The sequence below is a fragment of the Gallinula chloropus genome (genome assembly GCF_964237585.1).
Source record: "Gallinula chloropus genome assembly, chromosome: 15".
In the NCBI taxonomy this organism is placed as follows: Eukaryota; Metazoa; Chordata; class Aves; order Gruiformes; family Rallidae; genus Gallinula; species Gallinula chloropus.
Window position 1 is genome coordinate 2,262,874 of NC_140100.1, and position 12,617 is coordinate 2,275,490.

Here is a 12,617-nt window from a genome sequence, read left to right on the forward strand (position 1 = left end):
CGGGACGCGCTCAAGCCTGGCCGGGTCCCACCCACTGTGCCCAGACGCGCCTCTGATTGGAGGACGGGGTCTCTGCCCCAGGCAGGGCTCGCCCGCTGATGGGCGGGCGGGGGAGCCTGTCAGAGGGAGCGGGGGGCGGGGCGCGCGGCGGCTGCCCGGGGGAGCGGGCTCGGGCCGCTCGCGCCGCGGAGCGAGGCGCCGCCGGGGGGCGGCAGCGGCCGGTCACCCTGCGCGAGGGCCGGGCCCCGGGGCCCCGGGGAGGCTCCCGCGGTGCGCGGCCGCTGCCCCCGGGAGCGCCGGGACGGACCGGCGCGGGCTCCATCGCGCTGCCTTTGGCTCCCCCCAATGCCGAGAGCCGCGCTCAGCCCTGCCCGGCGCTGCTCGGCCTGTCCCGAGCCAGGTCTTGCTGAGCGTCAGAGCTCAGAGCAGCCTCCGGGGACTCTCTGCTCAGGGCAGCGGTCGCTCGGGTTTGAGCTGCTCCTCGCCAAAGTGCCCGCTCAAGTCAGGGCCCCTCTTGGCCACCGTCCCACCTGCCGAGCCGGCGCCGGCGGCAGCGGCCGCTCTGGTACACTCGTCGATTCACAGAGTCACACGGTTGGAAAAGGCTTTTGTGGTGACCGAGTCCGGCCGTACCCGTCCTCCGCTAACCCGTATCCCTGAGCACCTCATCTGCCCGGCTTCTCAACACATCCAGGGTCGTGACTCGATCCCCCCCGCCCCGGGCAGCCTGTTCCAGCGCCCGATAACCCTTCTGGTGAAATTGTCTGCTCTGCCCCTGCCCTGGCACAGCCTGAGGCCATTGCCCCTTGTCCTATCGCCGGTCACTTGGGTGAAGAGACCGACACCCACCTCTCTGCACCCTCCCTTCAGGTAGTTGTAGGTGGTGAGAAGGTCTCCCCTCAGCCTCCTCTTCCCCAGGCTGAACACCCCCAGCTCCCTCAGCTGCTCCTGGTAAGGGTTGCTCTCCAGCCCCTTCCCCAGCCTGTGTTGCTCTTCTCTGGACTCGCTCCAGGACCGAGTTGTCCTTTTGGTGAGGAGCCCAAAACTGGACACAGCACTCGAGGTGCAGCCTCCCCAGTGCCCAGTACGGGGCAGGATCGCTGCCCTGGCCCTGCTGGCCCTGCTGTTTCTGACACAAGCCGGGATGCCATTGGCCTTCTTGGCCACCTGGGCACACTGCTGGCTCATATTCAGCCTGCAGTCACCCAACACCCCCAGGCCCTTTTTGGCCAGGCAGGTTTCTAGCCATTCTTCCACAAGCCTCTAGTGCTGCAAGGGGTTGTTGTGTCCCAAGTGCAGGATTCTGTACTTGGCCTTGCTGAACCTCAGCCCATTGGTCTCAGCAGATCGATCCAGCCTGTCCAGAGCCTCCAGCCTGTCCAGAGCCTCCCTACCCTCAGGCAGATTGGCACTTCCTGCTTGCTGCACCTACTTGAGGAAACCTGTCCAGAACACCAGGCAACAGAGCTGACACAGCAACATCTTGGGTTTAGATCTCAAAAGTCTGTCACCTAACCTTAACCTCATTGTAAGTGGAGATGGAAGAGGACAAACTGCTTCCAAAGCTTCCATGGACACATTTGCCACAGGTATACACCAGGAAAGAAACCTCTTATTCTGGTTTGGGTCTGAGTTTGTGCCTGGAACTGTGCAGCTGCTGACTTCTCAGCCTTTGGATTCACCTCTGGGGTGAAGGCTGCCCTTGGGCTCCAACTCCTCCCCGGCAGGCCAGCAGTTTGAAATACAAAAAGTGACCTACCCAGAAACGTGTAAGAGTTACTGTAATGGTTGCACCTTCCTATAAACCCAGATCCTTGGACCACCTGCCCTATTCTCATCATTTAGCTTCTCTCCACAGGTTATTTAACAGTAGTTACGTTCTCCTGGAGCAGACAGTTCCTGCTCACGTTTGTGCTGCAGCCAATGACATGCCACAGGGACAGAGAGCAGGGCCCCTGCCTTCCCTCTCCTGAGCACGGATACCTACAGCAGCATCTGCCTTAATGCAAAGTGACTGGTTACAGCTTGGCCTGTGCTTTTGCTGCTGTTACATATAGCTATACCAGAAGGAACTATTTTCATCAACAGGAAAATACCTTAATTTCCCCAGCAGGTCTATCTGAAAACCATGACTTTTTTAAGTGACAAAGTCTTTGGGGTAGCAGAGGAGGATACGTTTCCTCTCCAAAGGACAAAGTATTTCTGTTTTGAACCACCCCACAAAAATGCAACTGCATTTTATACCCAAAGTGCTACACCAGCAATATCAGTGTCAACGCCGATTTAGACAAGAAATATTTAAGACATCAGACTTTAAAAGGGAAAAAACAGGTTTATTTCATGCAGTTTACAATATGCTAGTGTTATGAAAAGGAGGTTAAAAAAATACCCACACACATTTTAATTCTACGTTTGTTTTAAAAATGATGGTTAGCTGTAACCATCTTCAAATGATTTGGGAAGCCCTAGCAGATTTTTATCCAGGGAAATTCCATGGATTCAGTTTCTTGTCTATGTCTGTGCTAAGAGTTTTGGCCAATGCAGAAGCATTAAACCCAGATCAAAACTCAAACTTTGCTGCAGTAAGAACACTTCAGAGATAATGAATTGGCACAAAATAAAGTGTTATTGCTAATCCACTATCCAGGAAATATCATGTTGCAAGTATGGCCACTTGATACCAACACAAACAGCTGATGCACAACTAATTTTGAGACCAGTGATTTGTGAGGAGGGAAAAGAAAAAAAAAAAAAAAGCATCTGTTGAATGGGGTAAGTGGGCTGAGAGTCCGTAGGAAAGAGATTTTTCATAGCCAGGCTCAGCCAAGGCTCCGGACAGAAACAGGTGGAAACAGTTGCCATGTGCTGCTCCTCTGGTTTGGTGATCCTCTTTCAGTTCCAGGTAGGCAGGCTGGCAACTTTTCTCTTGCAGTGCCTTGGCACTTGCTTCATCTTAGCAAGTACACGTGAGCCAAGCCGAGTTTCAGTAAAGTTGTGCATAAGCTTTTGGAAAATCTTCAAAAGGAGCAAGAATCATGCACATAAATACATTAACTCTTACATTTCAGGTGACCAGGCCTGGAAATCTCAACAGGTATATTAGGTCAGTCAAAATTTAGGCTCAGCTTTCAAAGGCAAGGAGAGCACTGTCACAGAACCTCCCCCGCTCCATCCACTCCCAGTGTACCAAAATAACCTCCTGAAGAGTTTCTCTCATTACAGCAGTTAACACCACACAGCATCCTAAAGAGAACCCTTTGGTGGGCCTGGAAAGCTGTCTGCAGCGCTGCCTGCCCACTGAACTTCTGAGAAGCCTGTGCCTTAAGCCCCAGCTGAAGTGAAGGAGAGCTGAGTTGCAGTGAAATATTCAGCAACAATCTCCTGGGGCAGAGTCTTCCTCCCAGTCCCTCTATTGCCAGTGCTGCTCACAGAAGCTGTTAGAGCTCAGCGCAGGCAATAATAAAGTGGTGGGCAAGCGTCCTGTTTCCTCTGGTGCATTCCTTCCCAAGCTGGAGGCTGGAATTCCAAGCCATATATGAACACTTAGATCTGCAATTGGTTCAGCCATTTGTAAAAATTATTTCAAGAGTCCGTGAGCTGAAAGAAAAACAGACTAGCTGCTTTATAAACGCTGTGTGTCTCCAGGACTTCACATCAGCCCTGGAAAGGATTTTAGCCCTTAGCATTTCTGCACTGAAAATGGAAAGAGTTCCTTCTGTCTGACAGTCATGTAGGCAAACTGAAGGGTAAGATCTATTTAGCCCTTTAAAGACAGCCCCTGACTGTTGTGAGCCAAAGAAAATACATGACACTGAGTTCAGCCAGCCTCCCACATCACTTTTAAACTGAAGATTTCTAGTATAATCAATAATTCTACACACAAACCCAGGTAAGATCCCAAGATCATTATTAGAGCTGGATATAACTGCAGTCTGATGAAGTTCAGGCAGCATCCTCAGACCATGGGCATTTCAAAATTGGTGTTAGAAAAGGTACTTCTTCAGTGGCCATGGCAGTTCTAATCCTCCTGGCCCGAGCTAACAGGTACTGTTAAGGGCATAACAAAACCTTCTCTCTTCTCAAGGGCCCCTCCTGTCAGGGCTGGCTGAAGAAGGTGATTTGAAAACCTGAAAGATGCTTTTGGCATGGTAAGAGAGAGAATAAGACAGGAGAATGACACCTTCTGATCTGATCGCATCTCAAGGGAACAAAACCCCAGGCTTCCTCTCCAGCCTCTGATCCCCATGAAATGCCCAGTGCTTCGCTCTTCTCTCAGCCCAGCTCAAGGGTTCCATTGTACCTGCATGACTGGACAACACACGTTATAATCCAGTTTCTAGGTCATTTCATGCAATCAGACACCACCACATTTTCACATCCCAACTTCATGTTTGTGATACTAATAAACATTTGTAATTAATGTGTGTTAATTTGCTGGTGGCAGCTCTCTACTGCCCAAAAAGAGAATGACAGCTCCCAACAACCTCAACAGATGTTCACAGAATACAGTGCTCCTTTCTAAGCAGCTGTTTTCTGAAAACACCATCATCCTACTCAACAGCCCTGCTCCCTAAGCATGCCTGAAATCAAGTTTCTGTTGTTTAATCTGCTAGAAGTTTTTTTGGGTGTTTTTTTTTTTCCCTCTCCTGGGAAAAAAGCCCCAGAACCTCTCAGAGAAAGAGGGGATTGACTCAATTTTGGTGTCTTCAGGAAACAGTCCTGTCTCTAATCAATCAAACTGCGTTCACATCGCTAGAAATGGAGCTATGAAGCTGCTGTCTAGAGAAAATCTGAAGACAAAAAAGTTGGATGGATAAATCGAGCTCAATTTCTTAAGCAGTATCTTTTACTACTGCTACAATGAAAGATGAAAGGAACTTTTATCATTAAGAAACCTAGCTGAGTTTGAAAAAACACCAACAAAACCCAGTACATTTTCCAAAATTTTGGAGTATCTGATTCTGAGGAGTGTTCAGGAGAGAGTGGATAGATCAGGCCTTTCACACACAATTCCCATTATCCATAGAAACCCCACAGTAAGTGGGAGAAAATTCCAGGTCACCTTTTGTTTAAAAAAAAAAGTATTTCCCATTTCCTGTGGGAGCTGCTGTCAGACTTGACTTTTGGACAGTTATTATGAACCAGGTGGCATTTACAGCTTGGAGGCCTCAGAATGACTTGTTCACTGCAGATAAACTGATTTAGTTACTGCTTGAAGTAGTCAAAAGCATTTAATATAAAAATGTCACCTCCAATACAGAAAATCAGCCTGTGATAAAACTTCAGGCCAGCAGTATGCTGTTCCCTAACTCGAAGCAAGGAATTGCTATGGTGAATTTGAAGTTCTCAGTTTTTAAACAAGTTTTGCAAGACTTTTTCATGTAAAAGCCTTTAAAGAATTTCACTGAAAAGCCACTTTTCATGGGCTGAAGTTATCTCCTGCTCCACCTACAACAAGCCAAACCACCTCACTGAGTATTTGTGCAGCAGGAGGTTAGGAAGTTTCACCTCCCACAGAACTTACATCTTCACATGAGAGGTCACCTTGATGAACTCTGAGGATTTGGCATCTCTCCCTCCCTGTTTACTTACATCTCTCCGTGCTCAGGATGGTGAACTCTATCCTGGAATACTGTATGAAGAGCAGAGAAGCTGTGTGAATCCAGAGGTCCTGCCAATGGCTTTTGCAGAACATACTGAGCTTTTCAACTTCAGCGCCGCAGCGAACCCACCAGCTTTACACAGTCCTAGGACATTCTTGAGGTAAATACTCTCCAAAGACAGAGAAGAAAGGACTCCAGTTTAAACTCCAGTGGTACATCACCTCATCCTGCAAGATCGTAGCAGATGAAGCAACGTGTGCAAAACCTGGTGATGGAGATTGGACTCTAATGCAATTACCTTGAGCTGGAGCTAACTTTATTTGAAATTACAAGAGTCAAAAAGAAACCAAACTTATTTAGGGATCAATTCATAATGCCTTGAAAAAGGCACACGGTAGCACTTCCATCTACCTGAAAGCCCCACACGTTCACAAAAATTAAAGCAATAATGACATGAGCAAGAACAGGAAAGTAGTTAATCCAGGTGGTCTCAAACAACAGCATATTTTAAAATAATTTACAAGGTACCTGCCTATTAAAGTTGTTTTTTTTTCTTTCTTTCTTAAAATCTTTGTGAGGTATTGGAAACAAAGTGCAAAATTAAAACCACTCATTTCCCCCAAATTTGCTACAATAAAGTAGGTGGCAGGTTGTCTCACCATAAAAGCAAGTCTTGAAACTGAAAACACTCCGGTGGGGAACAAAAAACCACCATACTTAGAAAAAGCCACCCTTTTACATGTTCTAACTTTGTTCAGTTTGCTCAGTTTGATACTCATGCTTCGCTGCTGACATTCTTGAAAATTTCAAGTTATGAAAGAAAATATTGTCTGTTTTGGGTTAGAGAAGAGAGACAACAGGAATGCTGATTCAGAAGGATCATCTTCAAACAGTTACTTTAGGCATTAGAACCCACTTAGGCCAATGCCAAATTACTCTGCAGAGCACATCAAGAAAACAAGAAGAAACATGGCTGCAATTCCATGAGCTAGGGGGCTCACAGAATTTGGTGGAGTCATACTGTTTAAAAACACAGTGACTACTGCAGCAGAGGAAATGTTTTAATATGCAGTTAACACAGACAACTGTTACGCTCAGTTTCAGATACACAAGATAATCTCTTACTATTTCGGGGAAATTTGGGTGCTAAATTTAAGCTGATAAAATATGGGTGCCTAAAAAAGTATAAAAGTATAAACATTTCCCCCTACACAATTACATTTTTAGTAAATTCAATTCGATTTTAACATCTTAAAAAAAGACAAACATCTTATGTGTTGTTGTGGAGGGGCCAGCAGCTTCCTGTGCAGACCACATCCAAGTCGCAAAATGCATTACAAACCCTTTCAAGCATTAGACACAGGGACAAAACATTTAGCCCAATGCTTAACCTGCTTAGTAGAAATGTTTTTTTTTTTTTTTACAAATTGTTTCTGCCAAACTTTTATCAATGTATAAGTCCTCTAAAAAAGGAAAAGAAAAAAAAAAAAGGAAAAAAAAAAGAAAAGAAAAAAAAGAGTAGACCCTGGATGGCTGAAAATCAGGCTTTGTGTAAAGGAGCATATTACCTAGAGCATATGCATCAATTCTGAAGTTACTGAGAGTGAAAATTGTAATGTCTTTAAAATTCATACCAATCTTGTAGCTTTTTGAAACTCCCTTCCACTGCTTTCATAAGTTAATGAAGCCAAGTTTGATACCGTCAATTTCATTAAGTGTTTTAACGATGTGCTAAAGATTTTGCTCAAAACATAGTGTATTAAAAAGCTCCAGTCTTGTGTATTAGCCTTCACCAAGGACAAACCAATAAAGCTGCACCAGATGGTTTCAAACAGTGTTCTTTAACTGCATAGTTGAAACAGTATAGAAAGAGAAAGATTGATTATAGGTATCCTGAATGTCTGAAGTAATAAGTTTTTCAATTGGATGAGCTTGTGTTCACACTCAAGGTTGATTTGAGTCCCAGAGATCAGGGTCTAGGACCAGCCAGCCGCATTTCTGGACAGACTCCAGCTCCTGGAAAATCTCGCCGTAATCCACAGAGTTCAGCACTTACAGGCATTTTATAAAAGCACAACCACACACATGAGTACAAACATCTCAAAAGAAAACAGAATGTTCAGTTGTTCATTCTAAGTGAATTTTGATTCCCCTTCCAAACATCTGGCTAAGACTGGAGCGTAACTTTTGCAGGAGGAGACTCTTAACAGAAGGAACTCAGACGAAGGCCATTTTCTCTGAGCTTAGTCTTCCCTTTGGGTATTAAAATATGCTATAAATCCAGTCAATATATACACCCTTCCTTTAGGGAAACCTTTTGTCTGTGGTGTAACCTTGTACGTGCTAGTTTCGGTTGATCTCCCAGGCTGTCATTACATAATAGAGTATGTCACAGAGCCATAAGGAATGTGCAGTATAACACAGTCAACTGGGGCTGCCACTGATTCTGAAACAACGTAGGCCCAAATGTTTGAATTTGTGGGCTGTAATGTGTGTGTGTGTGTGTGTTGTGTGTGTGTAGCACCAATTACATTGTCCTTTAAACGTTTACAATTATTAGTAGGAAAACGTCTCCGAACCGATCAACATGGGGTCACCCAGCACCAGGCATTAAGTGCTACATGTCTCAAAGGAAAGTATGAGTGCATGGTCATTTCATTGACCAGTGTCAGTCAGCCCACAAGAGAGTACAACCATGCACTACAACCAAAACTTAAACACACACTCCCACACCACCTATTCCCGTTAGGTAATCTTGCGATGCTTTCAGCCAGTTGACACCAGCTTATAGGCAAAAATGGTTGAACCCAGATCAACAGAAAATTGTCTAAATCAGGTTTTTTTTTTGTTTTCTTTTGGAGCCGAGCCTCTTCAGTGTGACAATTCACTGTGTCTTGGAATAAAAGAGAAAAAATTGTCACCGTTCAATACTGTCTTCACATCCTGGAACCTCGTTCTTGCAAAATCTGAAACAGACCAACAAAAATTCTGTGAATGAAAACTGGCTCAATGTCATTCCTGAAGCATGGAGGTCAGAGAGCAACGGAACGACTGCTTCAAGTAACTGATAAAGTGCCAGGGAGCTGGTTGAAGGCCATTCCTGAAGTCTGAGCTTTAAGGCTGGAAAAACACAGATTGATAGATACAACATCCACCATCAAACATAATGAACACAGCTGTACATCACCTCTAGGAAGGGAGTATGATTAATTTCACCAAAGCTTAAGGGTTGGTAGATGTAAGAAGTAAGCCATTTCCCTCATCCTAGTTCTGAGGTAAATGAAATCAGGTACTTTACTAGAAACGGAATTTAATCTTCATTTTTCCTGTTCCAGTGAAGTGTCCTCACCTGTCACAAGTTTCAGCTGCAAAATGTGTCCCACAGATGAGTACTGAAAACATGCTCTAGCGACTCAGCGTGTGCACTGGGTGAGATGATACAGTTTTCAAAGGCCAAGAGTACAAACTGGCAAGAGCTGAATCAATGGACTGATTAAAAATCTGAAATAGATGCCCAGGCACGAGCTAAAGTGAACCAACTACCTGTCTTCACAGATTTTTACTACACTGCTCAGACGTACAAAGCTTATCAGCTGGACTGAGCAGCTATATGCAAAGCACTATGGCAGCAGTTTCAAAATATTATTTGCTCATGCAAGTTCTCACCAGTTTTTTTGGCATCCTTGTCCACATGAAAATTGTTTCTGTGGACACAGGACATAGCACACTGACATTTTCAGGCATTACCTAGTCCATTATTGTACTTTGAAATGCACAAGCCTGGCACACAAGAGGCAGTGGGGGCTCTGACTTCATGAGGAGGAATATATTTCTCCAGAATTCTCTCTGAGAATATGATTCTCCCACTGTTACCATGGCACTGAGATTCCCCTCACAGTGAGTAATGGGATTTTTTTTTTCCCCTAAAAGCAGTTGATTTGTGTAACGGTCATTTTAAAAGGCATGTACTAAACATACGGAAAACAAAATATCTACCTCGGGAAAACCTGGGAATCCTTGTCTATAGTATCTTACAGGGTAAAGGCCACCTATTTTACTTCCTATCTGGCTGTTTTTTTCCTTTTCTATTTCAGTTCTCTCTGGCTCCTCCAGTGAGGAAAGGATCCAAGCCTCAGGATCGACTGCCCAAGCAGCATTTCTCACGCCGCCTCTCCAACCTGAATGGCAATCAGCAAGCATGAAGTCAACTCTCAGGCTGTGCAGTACTGCAGGGAAGCTGCTCAGCAAACAGCAGAACCAATGTGACAGCAGCCCAAAAAAAACCCCAAAGCACCAAGCAAAGCTTCAAAAGTACTAAGCAGAAAGAAGTACTTCACAATGTTAATCTGTAAGTAAGAGTATTTCCAACAATACTTATTTTCTTTTCCTTCTTTAGAGTTTTCCTAGTACTAGGAAGGGCTCCTGATTTCAAAAGCAAAGCACAATTCCCAGACAATGGCATGGTTGTCTTCAATGTAGAATCTCCTATGATGATTTCAGTGAAGTTCAAACACCTGATGCTCGTAGCAGGTTCCTTCCCAGAAGACTCACAGAACCTGACAGCACACAAACACTTCAGTCTCTGTGCTTGCAGGGTGACAGCTGGCAACCACTTAACACAGCACAGCACTTACAGGGACAGTCTTAAATTTTAAGAGAAGCCTTTGGTTTCTTGTAATACTGTGGGAATGTGGACAATGTAAATCATCAGCCTCTATCAGTCAGGAAGCCTAATATGTCTTTTATAGTGACTGGAGACAAGTAGGATCTCACCTGCTTTGCACAACTCCAGGGGATTTTATTAAGGACTGGAGTTCACAAAGAGCCCATCACCATTTGTGTGCCTCAGGGACAGTTCAGCAGCACTTCAGTGTTAGCTTAAGGAAATACTCAAAACTCCATCACTTGCTCACTGCACTTCCCACCCTCACCTGGATCTCCCTTTGTTGTGGAAAGTTCTTTTCCATCCACAATTCAGCATTCACTGTGTGAAGTTCAGAAGCCAGATGTCACTGCAGCTACTCTGGTCAATTTTCAACATACAGAAAGATGTTTCCCAGGGCTCATGGCATGCTCTAGGGGGTATTTTAGATGCAAACACTGCTTATTTCATGAAGATAATTTACTATGTGTACTAAGCAAAACCTCTAGGAAGGATACAAGTGAATTCTAGAAGGAAAAGCCAGGCCCTGGAAATGGCCCAGCAGCTGCCAGTGTAATATATTCAAAAGGGATTAGACAAGCTTACAGAAGACAGTGCCACTGATACCTACTCATGGTATCACAGTGTCATTGTAGCTTTCATGCAACAATATGGATGCAGGCTTGAAGCCAAACTTCCTACACTGAGGTTTACTGGAAGGTGGGAAACTGTATCAGGAGTTAATTCTAGAAATGCTTTGTTTTTAAACTCTTTCCTCAATTATTTGCTGTCTTTCACAGCTGAGAATAAAGTGCCAGAGTAAATGTCCATCCACATAACAGGGAACAGACCCAGCAAATGCAGTCAGCAAGTGAAACAGCCTCCAATGGAGACAAACCCATGGCTGAAACAAGCACCTGTGCAATTAGGAAGTAAAAGTGGATCTCTCAGTTTTGTGATCCTTTCCAAGTTAAAATGCAAGAGTTGAGTTTATTCCTTCCAGGAAGACAAAAAGTACTTCTAAGATTAATAGATTCAGAGCTATTTTCTAAAGCTTCAGGTAGATAAAGAGAAGCCAGATCTGGAGGCTGAACTTTGCACACTTTACTGAGACAGTAATCCCAGTGTGAGGCAGAAAATTCTAGCACATCAGGTGATATTTTATCACACTTTGCTTGGTACTGCTGAACAGGTGACTTCCCAGATAACGCTCCTCTGCCTGTACACTTCAGACCACAGAATCACTGAATGGTTTGGGTTGGAAGGGACTTTTTAAAGATCATTTAGTCCAACCCCTCCACTGTGCACAGGCACGTTTGTCACAAGATTAAATTCCTGAAATGATGCTCAAACCCCCACCCAACCCACCCTTGAACACTTCCAGGGATGGAGCATCCACAACTTGTCTGGACAACCTGTTCCAGTGCCTCACTACCCTCCTAGCTAAGAAATCTGTCATTATATCCAATCTAAATCTACCTTCTTTCAGTATAAAAACCGCTGCCCCTTGTCCTGTCACCACCAGCCCTGGTAAAGCCTCTTTCTCCATCTGTCTTACAAGCTCTTTTTAAGGCCACAACATCTCCCTGGAGCCTTCTCTACTCCAGGCTGAACAACCCCAACCCTCTCAGCCTGTCTTCACAGCAGAGGTGATCCAGCCCTGGGACCATCTTCGTGGCCTCCTCTGGACCCACTCCAACAGCTCTGTGTGTTTCTCATAGTGGGAACGCTGGGGCTGGACTCTGTTCCAGGTGGGGTCTCGCAAGGGTGGGGTAGAGGGGGAGGATCCCCTTCCTCGACCTGCTTTTGATGCAGCCCCAGATCACTGCCTTCCTGGGCTATGTATGTGCATGTTGCTGGCTCATATCCAACTCACCCACCAGTATCCCCAGGTCCCTCTCTGCAGCACTGCTCTCCATCCACTCATCATCCACCCTGTACTGACACTGGGGACTCTCCTGACCCTGGTGCAGACCTGCTGAGTTCAGAATTTTCTCTTTTCACATTACTGTTCTGTTTTCCCTCTGGGTGCACCAGTCTCAAAGTTGTCTTATAAACTCTAAGCAGTGCTGAATGAGCTCTCATACCCTTGATGCCAGAGTGTGATTGCTTCTTCGGGAGCAGAACGTGAGAACTATTTCCTCCCACTCAGAATAAATCAGCTGTAGGTAGAATAGCATTTTAAGGACTGTTTCTCTCTCAGGCAGCTTAAGAATCTTGCATTCAATTCCAGTACAGTGCCAGTTTGTTTTTTCAATAAAGCTTCAGATTTGATCCATTCCTTGCAGCCATTCCTGAAGATTTGGCAAAAGGCCTTATTTTACCTCAGCAGTAGGTTCAGTTTGCATCAGTTAAGGAAATAATGTAGGTTC

At 45.2% G+C, this 12,617-nt stretch overlaps 1 protein-coding gene across 1 annotated transcript in view; it reads right to left on the minus strand.

The window, feature by feature from the left end:
- Nucleotides 1-8,417: 8,417 nt before the first annotated feature.
- KCTD5 (potassium channel tetramerization domain containing 5) overlaps nucleotides 8,418-12,617 on the minus strand; it is a gene marked incomplete at its 5' end in the record, with an annotated part of 28,556 nt that continues 24,356 nt past the window's right edge. The window contains one exon of the mRNA XM_084270838.1: nucleotides 8,418-8,569. Within this exon, the coding sequence (XP_084126964.1) occupies nucleotides 8,540-8,569 (30 nt within the window). The 3' untranslated portion in view covers nucleotides 8,418-8,539. The remainder of the gene's footprint in view (nucleotides 8,570-12,617) is intronic.